General features: G+C 42.5%; 2 protein-coding genes and 1 pseudogene across 2 annotated transcripts; 2 read left to right on the top strand and 1 right to left on the bottom strand.

The window, feature by feature from the left end:
- The first annotated feature begins 238 nt into the window (after window positions 1–238).
- Window positions 239–3903, top strand: LOC135613719 (large ribosomal subunit protein eL28y-like; annotated as a pseudogene).
- Window positions 3904–6815: 2912 nt separating this feature from the next.
- Window positions 6816–8300, bottom strand: LOC103990223 (L-type lectin-domain containing receptor kinase IV.4). The gene has a single exon (XM_009409300.3). The coding sequence runs from the start codon at window positions 8007–8009 to the stop codon at window positions 6975–6977; it is 1035 nt and encodes a 344-aa protein (XP_009407575.2). The 5' UTR covers window positions 8010–8300; the 3' UTR covers window positions 6816–6974.
- A 57-nt stretch (window positions 8301–8357) lies between these two features.
- LOC103990224 (transcription factor MYB1) lies at window positions 8358–12839 on the top strand. Its single transcript, XM_009409301.3, has 3 exons — window positions 8358–8493; window positions 8718–9615; window positions 11628–12839. The coding sequence occupies exons 2-3, from the start codon at window positions 9252–9254 to the stop codon at window positions 12410–12412; spliced, it is 1149 nt and encodes a 382-aa protein (XP_009407576.2). The 5' UTR covers window positions 8358–8493; window positions 8718–9251; the 3' UTR covers window positions 12413–12839.
- The last annotated feature ends 316 nt before the right edge of the window (window positions 12840–13155 follow it).

Raw genomic sequence — 13155 nt, 5'->3', positions numbered from 1 at the left:
CATATAATCTAATATTTTTTTTAATTATTTTTTAAAATAAAAAAATATAGTTCAAGAGAACGTTCAAGTTTCTTTGCTGGGCCGCAGGAGTTAGGCCCAGAGAAGGGAGAGAGGAGGCCCTACGGAAGTGGACTCGTCCATGAACCCAGATTTTTCTCAACGCATAATTACTATTTTAGCCTTCTGTTGCCTATCTGTGTGTGACCTACCCCATGTGCTGCCGTTACGGGCCATTTATGTCATTCCGCTTGGTGATCGCGGCTGACCGCTAGAAAATGTTCTACCGGGGTTTACGAACCAGGGCGGCGATCGAGGCGAATAGCAACGACCGAGTGGAACTCCTTCATCTCTTTTTGCCCGTGCAACCGCTGTTCTAATGCTCGCATCTGAAACTCTCTTTACTTAGCTTTTTTTATGTGTATTTTTTAGCGGTTTGAACTTGCATTTGTTCTCGAGCGATTGTTTCTATCATTTTGGTCATTTCCACTGATAGATTCTCTTTATATCTTCATTTATTTTGTGTATCTGGTGATCCTTTTTTAGGTGATTTTTAGGTATATATTAGGATCTCTGATCTTCATTTGTTATCTACGTTTTGGTATTCGTTTCCTTTTGATCGGTTTATGGTACAAGTTAACATTCCGTTGACAATGGCATGAGATAAACTATGCTTTCTTAGTATATGTGATTTGCTGGTGGTCTGTGATGTTATTTCTTTCTTTCTTAAGTACTTCTATCTAATTGTTATTGGTTTCTGACATCATTGTTTGTTTGATTAAAGGCTTTGTTCTACTTGAGTGGATTGGCCTCTTAGTTTCGATTGTTGATGTCATAGTTCCTTTTATTTCCTTTAATTTTTTGACTTTTTATACCTTGCAGCACTGATGGCCACCGTCCCTGGCTCACTCATTTGGGAGATTGTGAAGAAGAACAATGCGTTCCTTGTGAAGCAATTCGGTAACGATACTGCCATGGTGCAGTTTAGCAAGGAGCCAAACAATCTCTATAATGTCAATTCCTACAAGCACTCCGGTAGGAAATTAGTCCATGGTTTTACTTTTGTTCCATTCTTTTTAAGTATCTGAGCGTCATTTACATTTTGATGTGTTCATATATCTAATGAAAAATCACAGGGTTGGCAAACAAGAAGACAGTGACCATTCAGGCTGGAGGGAAGGACCTGTCTGTAGCAATTGCGACAACTAAGACAAAGAAGCAGAACAAGCCTGGTAGCTTATATCATGATCAGTCATGAAGAAGGAGTTCTGTAAGATGGCAAAAGTTGTTAGGAACCAGGTGTCAGCTCCCTCAGTTTCTTAAGATCTGAATGTGTTATTAGATTGCTAGCATTATGGCACATCCTGTTTGCCGGTTCTTAGAATTGTATTCCTTTGACAAATTTCAATTGTAGCTGGTAGTGTAAGTTGTACTTTATGATACATGCATATTTTGGTTTCTGACTTAAATATGTATTGATGGTTCTATAGGACTAAGCATGTCTAATAAGCTTACTGAGGTAAGACAATTTAGATCAAATTAATGCATATGTCTAGTTTTAAATTGTAGTTCTATTTCCTGAATACCTACCATGTTTCTGTTGTATTCTTACAGTTGTTTAATGCCCGTCTCTTCTGTCTTTACTACTCAGTAACTAAATGATGGTTCTTTTTTTTTTAGCTCAACTTTAAACAAATGAATTTGATATCCAAATTCCTAAGCTAAATTTTTATCTGTATTTTATTCATCTGTTCCCTATCTACTGATCATAGACTGTGAAGATTTAGCAATCACGCTCTTTTTGAACCTTGGATTGCCATATAGGCCATTCAGTTTAGTATATTATTAATACATGAATGACACTAATTGAGTTTCTTTTTATTGCATGATCTGTGCATATTGACCGTGTTTTTGGTTACTTTAATTCACCTTATATGGCTATTCGTATTATCTGGGGCTTGTTTGTGGTGACATATGATTGCTTTTCTTATCCATTCCTAATTTTGTTTGTATTCCTATGTTTTCATATATTGAATATTCTGAGTTATACTAGTCATATCAAGACTCATAAATTAGATATATTAGATTGATTAAATCATGTCCTTTCTGAAAAATAATTTAAAAATAAATGATGGAAAATAAAAAAAAATTAGAAAGAGAAAAAGGAAGATATGAAGTAAATTGGCAAAATGAAACCACTAAAGATCACAGTAAGATCAATAAATTTTGGAAACCCTGTGTAACAGTATAGACAAACCATAATACTTCTCGATGACCTAGTCCTAGCTAATAAGAAAAGCTATCCCCCAATCTACACATATATAATCCATGATAACTGAAGATGATGGTATAGCTTGTCAATTAGTTTGTAGGAATGTACAAAGAGATTTGGGTGTTCTTAATTTAACTAGATGGAATAGATGCGCATAGATGACCCAAATAGTTGGGATATTACGGTTTGTTATTGATCCTAGATGGACAGTTGTCTTCCACTTATACATTTGATTTATTCAATCTGACATTTTCAGTTTGTAGGTCAAGCCAATAGTAGATTGTGGAGTCGGTGCTCTTTGTCCTTTATGTGACTTTTTTTTTTTCATATTATTCTTTAAGTTCCTTTGTTCTACATGCACAACTGTTCTAATATCTCATTTTGAGTATTGAATATTTCCTATACTTTCCCTTTTCTGTTTTATTTTTGGCACTCTACACCCTACACTCTACACTCCATGATCAGTAACATTGCGCGTCTCACGGGATTGGTTGTTCAATGAAATATTCTAGTTACGCTTGGCTTTTTTTTTTTCTTTTCTAAATTCTCCTTTAGAAAAAGGCATTCTCTGTTTTGCTGCGAATAATATTCTTTAATTTCCTCTGTTTCGGCAGTTATAATTTTTTCCTAATATTTCATTTCAAGTACAGAACGCTTCCTACACTTCTCCTTTCCTGTTTTCTTTTTGCATGTTTGGCGCTCTACACTCTGTACACAACAGAAGTGCTGCTATGATGATCTGTAACATATAAGAAGCCTCTCTGTTCCTTTTTTCCCCTAAATACTCCTTTAGAAAACAATTTTCCTTTATGTAACTTTTTTTTTCTTCTGATTTTCATTAATTTCTTCTGTTTGTAAATAGATCAATTGTTTAAATATCTCATTTTGAGTATAGAATGTTTCCCATACTTTTCTTTCTGTGTTCTTTTTTATTTTGGCACTCTACATTACACTCTCACTATACAAAAGTGCTTGGCTTCTGAGGTCTGTTCCTTGTTTACCACCCCCCACATTCTTTGTTGATAACTTGAATCAAAACTTTTCACCGATGGCGAATATTAATCATTGGGGAGTTGGGGATCTATGTTTAAAGCATGAGTTGATTTGTCTTGTGGAATCAAAACATTATCGCCCTATACTAATCTGTTATCTTATCGCATTGTATTTATTTTTCTTTGAACCATTCCGAGATTCTGTGACTAGTTTTGTATTTATGTAATATGAACTATTCCACCTCTCTTCTGCTATACTCCCACTGCTGATTCTGCATCTTAATGAACATAATTACTCGACCCAACAAACTTACCTAATATGAAATGTTCCATCTCCTGTTGCAGGTCACTGACAACCACTACAGGCCAGATCTGACCAACTCAGCTCTAGTGCGGCTGAGTGCGGTACATCGAAACCTTAAGGTTGCCAAGTCTGGCGCAAAGAAGAGGAACAGACAGGCTCTTAAAGTGAGAAACTAGATCAATGCTTGTGTCCGTGGATTGTCTTATTTAGCTGTCCTTTATTTGGTCTTTGGTTCACTAAGTTTTAGTGGAAGAATTGCTGTCACCCGGAATTTTGTTAACTCGTTTTCTATTGTTGATTTCATTACAAGAGTTTTAATAATCTAGTTTTATTTGAGATGAACTTCTTTAATATTTGGCACATGATCTTGATACAAGCAGTGTTCGAATAGTAAGTCTTGGCACATTATGATCTTTGTTCATAAGAGCAAAGAATTGTTTTTGCTTCTTAAGCCATGATGAAGAGCCGTGTGTTTCTGGAAACCTTAGACAATACCAAACATGTTATACTAGCAATGTTTTGTGAAATGTATGAATTCAATCGATCTGCTCATTATATGTCAATCACAGCTTCATTAGAAATTAGATTCTGTTCAACTTTAAATGAACGATACAACGAACATTGTTTATTTCTCTTTGGATATTTTTTTTATTACAAAAAAAAAGTCTGAGAGTCATATTGTTTATCTGTAGCAATTGATTCTCCATGTTTTGCACCTACAGAACCTGTAGGTGCAATCACGAAGGGAGTATTATCCATCTTGTGAGTGTGGCATGTGGTATTGTAGATGGTTCTGTAGGTGCAATCAGGAAGGGAGTATTATTGTCCATCTTGTAAGTGTGGCATGTGATATTTATTATATATAGATGGTTCTGTAGGTGCAGGGAGTGTTATCCATCTTGTACGTGTGGCGTGTGGTATTATATATAGACATTTGCAAGGCTAATCAACATCAGAACCAATGGGTCCAAAGTCATCCTTTTCTGTGGGGGCCCGTATCGTCTCTCTCTCTCAATCTCGTGAAAGAGAGATGGAGAAGAAGAAGGGATGGCAGCAAGATTCGATTGGTGTGGTTTTGAGGGCAACACCCTTTGTGACAGGAAGCGATAGGACAAGCGCTGTACTTTTTTCTTTGTAGCCGGAGAGATGGCATCATGTTGGATGCGAGAGAGCAACGTCAGATGGTGCTGACACGACAATGATACGGTGCCAACTAATATTTTGGTGATCCTCGTCGACCGACCTGAGGAAGGCATCGGCGATAGATAGTTTCTTGTTTTATCAATAGAATGCATGGTGGATCTGATTCCACGCCATGAGCCGATGCATCATAACACTATATATTGTTTTGATTGATTGAGAGTTGGATTAGATTCTCATTTACCACAGTTCAGAATTAAATACCAGAGATGATATAGACAGTAGAAATTGGTTGCCAAGTAAATGCTTTGTTTTTTTATATTTTCGATTAATTAGCTTGAGAGTCAAAAATTGATTAGCTGAATCAAACAAGACATTCCTGCAAATTTAAGCCAGGAAATGTACAAAAAGGCGTTCTTTGTATTAGCTAATTGTTTTAGGGTCTTCTTGTTCCTTGTTTTTTACATGTATGCAGATTTTTCTTTATCGTGCATTTATTAGCTACGGAGTTACTGTCATGCCATATCACAAGAACTACGTGAAGGTAACAAATGGTCAACAGTAGCTCAAACCTACCTCATCTTTCATTCTTCTCTTTTGTCGTCACGAGGCTATCGTTCTATAGTTAATTGGTGCCCCGGTAGCATTCATTTCAGTGTCTCCACAGGTCTTGCTGCTTTGATTCGATGTGCCGTGTGCTCAAAGCTTCATAACTGAGCTGTAGTACGTGGGTGTAAAGGGCCCACTCGCAGCACCACAGCTCTCGCTTCGCTTCCTTGGGTAGCTTCGATTCTGATCATGGAGTAGTTGAAGCAACACGTTGAAGGAACGCCTCGTTGTATCACCGGAAAGTATCCCTGCCGGCCGTCTGTGGCAATTTGTTTTTATGTCGGTTGGTCTCATCTGGAATTTGCACGCGTTCATTTGCTAAACCCGATTGTCTCCTCTTTTTGACGTTCCCAGTAATTAAAAACACCTATGTTTGTTCTAATCCTACTTGCTGTGCAACCTGTTGCGGTAAGCAACTTTGAGAGCCGTGGCCTCGGGCTCGACGTGGCTCGGTTCGGGTCTGGACGTCGGGAATCTCCCGGGGCGTGCCTCGAGCCCGTGGAGACGGTCGGGTGCGATGGTCCGATCGGGACGGGTTCGCCGTCTCCTCCGGGCAGGGGCTCGTCGTCCGTGCGTCCGACGAGGACTCCCGGCTTCGCACCTGCACAAGGGTCGGGTCGGGAAGCTCGACCCGACCCCTCCGACGATCAAGTTAGAAGATGTGGAGGGAGTTTCAGAAGAAGAAGCGTTTGTATGTGCGACTTCTCTGTCTCCTCCGTCCTCCCCTGCTCGTTCAGAGTGCGAGGGTATTTATGGGGAGGTTTACTATTTCCTGATGTGCCCGCTTGCAGGAGGCAGACTGGTTGCGTCTGACATTGATTTGACGTAGTGTGAAGAACCGAGTCTGAGTAGGTGTTAATGCGTCTCGATCAGTATTCCGGTCCGTTTGACCGGGTGTCGTCACGTCGTTCAAGGCGTGAGGCATCATCTGACGTCAGTCAGATCTTATCATAATTACTATCATCATCACAATGTGTTATTTATTTGAGGGAAATATGTATGTCGAGTGACTGAAGGTAATAAATAAATCATTATATTTCTCCTTTCTCTATTCTCGCCTTTATTGTTTCACGGGTTCATTGTGATATGATGATGCCTTTCAGGTCTCATTTATTATTGTTACAACAACATCGAGTATTGCCAGTCGCAGTAATACTCATTTCAGACGGTGTGGATGGTGGGAGAGATCACCGAATCAACTACAAGACTGAGCTGAAGGATAAATAAATGTCTTCCTCCTCCACATTGCTAACCTTTGCTTCACTGCACCGTCAGCAGCGATTGCATGAGGTCGAAGCAATTATTATCATCAAGGAGGATTTAAAGAAGAAAGAATGATAATGATGATGATGATGATGATGATGATGGCAGCAGCTAACAATTCCAATAAAGATAGGTGATGATAATGTCGGGTTGTTTCGGATCTCGTTCCAACAAAGAAAGAAAGAAAGAAAAATTGCACACAGAGCAGAGCGGCTTTCTTCCATCGCAAGAAACAACAGAGAGCAAATGCAACAGTTCCATTTCTCGATGGAAATCATAGCATCCGGGGAGGTTTGCCGCAAAGGCTACAGTTTCCATCAAGTACAAGAGGAGCACAAGAACACAGATCGGAACAAACACACAAAATATACAATGCAGGCAGAAGAAGACACTTCTTCTACTTCTTACCGTCCCCCACACGCTCACTTCCAGCCGATACCGTCTTCCCACATGCGACGCCCACCGGGAGCGCAGCAGGGTATTCCACGGGCGCCACCGGGCGCCGAGAGACCAGCGCAAGCCACATGAACACCACGAAGAACGCTACCATCGCGCCACAAGCAGCAGCAAACAGCATCGCCATGAAGACTCCCCAAGGGTACGCCGCCCTTCGTGGATGAAGAAGCGGAGGAGGGCTCTCGGTGGGTCGCACCAGGAATGAATTGGGATTCAGAGGCTCGGAGTGCATCAGATATGGCGATCCGTGCTTCGATGTAAAATTCCACCGGTACAGAGTGCTGGTCTTCGTTGAGTTTGCATTCCAACAACTCATGCCCACCGTCACTGCCTCCCGCCACAAGGCGTTCGACAGATCGACCGAGCAAGAGATCGAAGAGTTCATCGGCCTCGATGAATCCCTCGAGTGGCTCAGCCTCACTTCGATCCTCTTCGATTTCCCATCGTAGTCGATCCATGACTGCAGCTTATCTTCCACGCCAGAAAGATTGCTGCTTTTCTTCAAAGCTTGGCCACCGACATCGATTTCGATAAGGGTTCCGCTTCCATCGCTGTATTTCTCGCGGTTTGACCTCCCAAACTTCACTGACACGAGACTCCTCGAGAGCCCAAGCCGATCCGACTCCAGAGGAACGCTGCTCGGTATCAGGAAGAAAGCGAGAACCTGACCGTCGCCCGGAGGGATGGAGAACGACAAGTAGGAGGAGAACCCAGGCGTCGTCCCCAAGAACCTGATGGACTTTCGGTACGCGATCCGCCCCAAGCTCGAGTTCGCCGGCCGCGTGATCCTCACCGCCGACGAGCCACTCACCTCGGCGTCGCCGAACAGCTCGAACTCCGACTCGAAGCTCCGATTTTTCTCAAACCCGTCGAAAGAGAAGCAGAAATCCGTGGCCCTATCCAGCGCCTGACAACTCCGTCCCGACAAGAACACAACAAAGAGGAGGTGGGCGACGAAGAAGAAGGCGGAGGCCATTGCAGAGATCTGGCAGCTTCGAGGCAACTCCCTTTCAAAGCTCGCGCCTTTCTTCTTCCATAGCACCGAATCGCCAGTCGGAAGCTGTTTCCTACGGCGTTCGGCAGAGCAGCGGTGGATCCAAGTGGGTAGATGTCGGCCGCACGAGCGACTGAGGGAGGTGGGTGGATTAGGTTAGGGTTAGGGTTGGCGCTTTGGGCTGAGGGGGGAAAGGAAAAGGAGAATTAATGGCGTGCGCGAGGCGGACGAAGCCCGAGAATAATCTCACTGACACAGCTGCTTTACTCTTCCGCGGTAGTAGAAAAAGGAAACTAAGGCGAAAAAGGTCTATAAAAGAAGAAGATGATGTTGATGATGGCAATGTAGCCGTCTGATTTCTTAAGCGAGAAGATGGACGGAGGGATGTAAAGTACCGTTGAGCTGCTGTCTTCAAGACGGTCGGGTCCCGCAAGTGCCGGGTGCCGGCCGTCGAATAGCCGCTCGGGTAGGTTGGTGGGTTACGAACGTCGATGTGTCTTGTGTTTCTGCCGACCGCGTGGCTTCGATTGACTGAATCACCCCGGTGTCACTTCCGGGATGATGTGGATTCTCGCGGAGCTGATACCCGTGGGAGTCCACGCCAAACGGGAACGGGTTCCGGGGTGATTCAGTCAATCCGTGTTAGAATGTATTCTTCTTTTAACTTTGGGTTGTCTTTTCTGAGGCCAGGTTGCGAGCGCCACGCTGCTGCCAGCCAACGAGGTTTTGGCAGCGAACGAGGCGTCGATCGGCGCGTGATGGCTGGTCCTGCCCACGGCTCGGGCTTCCGTCCGGGTCGTGCGATTGGAGGAGGAGGCGCGATGAAGCAGCAGCTGATGACACCCCGGCCACAATAATTGTGGCGTAACTCCACGACAAACGCAAAAGGCTGCCTGGACACGACAGCGCGTGGATGGCGACCGTGGGAATCAGAGTTACCTCCCTCGTCCACATTTTGTCGAAGACCTTTCCTGCGTGGCCGTTGCGAATCCAGAATGAGCCCATTGGAGCAGACGGCGAGTTGGGCCACGGAGCCCAAGAAGGGGATGGGGGAGGCATTGAGGAGATTGTGCTGTCTACAATGGTAAACTTGCGGTCTCTTCTTTCATCCGTCAGCGCTCGGTGGACTACGGAGCCCAGATTGCGGTTAGGCGGTCGGTAGTCCTGCTATTATTTCTTCGGACGCAGAAAGTAAAAGAGAGGAAATTAACGGAAGCCCCGGCCATGGAGACCGAACCGGAGACCGTCGTCGATCCCGCCCCTTCGACGGCCTCTCCTTCTTCCCCCGTCGTCATCGTGGACGGCCAGGCCGCCGGATCGGCGTCCGCGGCGGCGGGAGAAGGGAGCAGCGGCGACGGGGTGGTGCGCGATGGACCCCCGAGCGGAGGCGGTGCGGCGGCGACGGAGGACCGGGTGAAAGGCCCGTGGTCGCCCGAGGAGGACGCGATCCTGAGCCGGCTGGTGAGCAAGTTCGGGGCGAGGAACTGGAGCCTGATCGCGCGCGGGATCCCGGGACGGTCCGGGAAGTCATGCCGCCTCCGGTGGTGCAATCAACTCGATCCTTACGTCAAGCGCCGACCTTTCACTGGTACTTCCTCCAATAACTTGTTTGCATCTTCTCCCTTCAACTGTTTATATCTGTCGATGGTGCTCTTTTAGTGTCTATCATTACAATATTGGCGAATCCTCCAAACCCTCGAGACGAGAACGATGAGATTTATAGGTTTCTTTTGGACATTAACATCGATCTCCATCTAATCTAGAAGGGTTTGGTGATAAACCTCATTCTTGTGATTTGGGAATTTGAGTTCATAGTCTTGCGGAAATAACCTGAATTAATAATCTTTTCCTTGGCTGTTCTGATGGCATGTTGGTCCTCCTAATTTTATTTTCATTTACCACATGATAAAAATTCATTTGTGCTGCCAAATGTTTGAGAGATTATGCTGCACGAAAATGGAATGGTAGGGTTGGTGGAAGGACAAATGCTCGAAGCTGTGTGCCCTCAGTATTGGTAATTATGCTTTTCTTCGAACAATGTTCAGGTTTGGAGCAATGATTCGTATGCACATCGGTCTTTTTTATAAATTTGGCTTCTCAATTCTACTGCAATAGAACAGTTCGTAACAGAGTGAACTTCCGATAGTAATCAAAAGATTGTGGATGTTTTCTTGCATCCGCATCTAACGTTCTAGAATAAACCTTTTGGTCGCGTTGGTTTAGGGCTAAGCCTCTTTAGCTAAGACGTTGTTTAATAGATAAAGGCAGGTTATTTGAGGATGATAACTAACAAGAGTAGTAATGGAGATACGAATGAAGGAAGAACTAATGATATAGAAAGGGGATGCCAGAAGATAGACAATAGTAGTTTATACTATTCCACGACCTTCCGTGGGTTATATTCTCCTATGTTCTTCGAGATAAATTCTTGTTTGCCATAGTAATTTGTTTTATCTTATAGCTCTTTCTTGTTTGGCTACATAAATCCTTAAGTCACCATCATCGCTTATTGATGCTCAAACGAGATGTATGTTAGGGATATAGGAGGTGCTCGAACCTCAAGGTTAGTTTGTTCTCTTTGGGGAAACTTTTAGTTGCATGATCGCGAAGTGACTAATCATGACAGCTCAGACAAACAAGTATAATGATAGCTCGGCAGGGGAGAAAAATTGCCACTAAAGATGGTCGCACCAGTTTGTGGTGTCAATTTTGTTAAAATTAATTGTTCTGTATTTCTAGCATCCATTCATTGATTAAATATATTTCTTTAGAAGTAGTAATATTTCAATGGAAGAGCTTTAGGTGGCTTTACATTCATCGCCTTTACAACTCGTGTTTTGTTTACTGACGGCTAGGAATATTCTAATAAGATGCTTATTTTTTTTATCAACTTTAATAAAGTTGGTGGTTGTCCCAACCAACACCCTTATTTTTAGATCCTATCAGTTCTTCTCAATATGAAAGGGTGTGTAATTGGATAAGAGGGAGCGTAGGATAATAAGCAAGCTTGCATCATAGTTCATGATAAGAAGTACTTAGTAAATGTTAAGTTAAATTAGCATTCTGGAATATGTTTAGACAACAACTAAAAGTTATAAATGCTACAGGATACCACATGGGAGAATGAAAAGTGAGAAAGATTCTGAGTTTGGCTTTTAGAGAAAATAAGAAAGCTGCCTCATTAACTAATCTATACGCATGTAACAAAACCATTCTTGAGGGTTTGGTCTGCTGAGATAAGATAATGTGAATACTTGACACGAGTATGACTTCCATACTCCTCTGTTGCTGATGTAATTTCTGTTTAACACTAGTGAACACCAGTGAATGAATGTCTTCTCTTTTAAACAAGAAAAAAATAGTATGACTGGTTATTATAGCCTGTTTATCTCATATTTTATGGGAGTTCTTTAGTTTCTTTATAGAAGTTGCAATTTGTTCTTTATTCTATTATACTTAACAACCTATGTCAGGGATAACCGGTAGCTTTTGCATTTAATTATGCTAGATGGATTTTCATCTTAGACTAATTATGATGATACTTAATCATCTTTTGGAAGTGTTCAGATTAATAAACAAGTTTGGTTGTGTCTGTTACAGATGAAGAGGACCGTATCATTATTGCTGCTCATGCAATCCACGGTAACAAATGGGCATCAATTGCAAGGCTTTTAGAAGGGAGAACTGACAATGCGATAAAGAACCATTGGAATTCCACTTTGCGACGTAGATGCAATGAAGAAGCTGAATGGTGTAAAACAACTGCATCTGATGCTTTGAAGGATGCCACCATTGAGAAAACCAAAGGTTCTCTGGATGAATCTCCCTCTTTTAGTTACAGCAATTCCTTCAAATCCTTGGAAGCAAGAGAAGCTAGTTTAAGGGAAAATGCTTTTGATGATTCCAGAGAGGTTGTCATCATAAGAGATGAAGAAGCTCCAAAGCTTGAGATAAAAGACCCACCTTACCTCTACAGGCCGGTTGCAAGAGTGAGTGCATTCAGCCCGTATAATCGTATGCCTGGTCGGTCAGCTGGTCCTCAAGTGTCTAGGGGAGATAAACTGGGTCGTCCGCTGTACGAAATCTTTAAACCAGGTGATGGCATCTGTAAATTGCTCAACAGTACTTGCTGTGACCCTCAAGTTCCACACCAGTGTGGGCATGGTTGCTGCAGCACTCCGGCTAAGAGTCATTCCGGTAGCTCTCTCTTGGGTCCAGAGTTCCTCGAGTTCGTGGAGCCACCACCGATTACAAGCGATGATTTGGCTGCCATAGTGTCAGATATTAGCAGCATCGCATGGTTCAGAAGTGGCTTGAACAGTAGTAACACCGGCATGTATGCTAGTCCACCTGGACAGGTAGATTCACAAGGAGTACATATCTAACAACTATAGCATGGGAAGGATCTCCATCATCATCTCGGCATCTTGAAGACAATTTTGTAAGCTATGTCAATGAGCATGAGGAAGCGGCAGTTAGCATCAGAAACAAAGGGAATCCATTAAGAATGACTGGAAGGTAAAGTCTCCATTAGCGACGGTGCGAAAATTGTCTCACATTCTGATGATGCTGATGTATAATTAGCGAAACAGAATGGTTCAGTTTTCAGACTTTTCTCCGACATCTACGAGTAAGAACCTTTGGAAATTTTGGTACTTCTAGCCTTGTTAGTTCCTTTTTGCAATTTGTGATAGTTGTAGATGAGGTCTTAATACTTTTTCATCCTTTTATGGAAGGCAGTATGCATCTCTTAGCCTGAAAACTTCGAAGCTTCATGGCCTTAATATCAAGCTTTATATCATTTTTCTGTGACATGGAAGAACAGATTTGAAGATTTTGTTGCTCTCCATACAGTGAATGTCCTCTTAAATTTACCTTTTTGTTTTAATAATGCATTAAAGTTCCCTCGAATGGAGTTGACTGGATTAAAAGCATAGTTATCGGACCGAAAAAGGTTGTCAGTCCAGAAAATTGAACCATTAATTGGTCTAATTTAATTATTAAAATGATGAATTCAAAAATCAGAATGAACTGATTGGCTCACTCAATTTTTGGATCACCCACATGAACAGGTTGGATCCGGTTTGTAATACAATAAGATATTACTTAAATATCATTAATTTTAAAA

Source organism: Musa acuminata, chromosome BXJ2-6, assembly GCF_036884655.1.
Source record: "Musa acuminata AAA Group cultivar baxijiao chromosome BXJ2-6, Cavendish_Baxijiao_AAA, whole genome shotgun sequence".
Lineage (NCBI taxonomy): Eukaryota > Viridiplantae > Streptophyta > Magnoliopsida > Zingiberales > Musaceae > Musa > Musa acuminata.
Note: the sequence above shows the minus strand (reverse complement) of the source record. Positions and strands in the feature narration are given on the sequence as shown.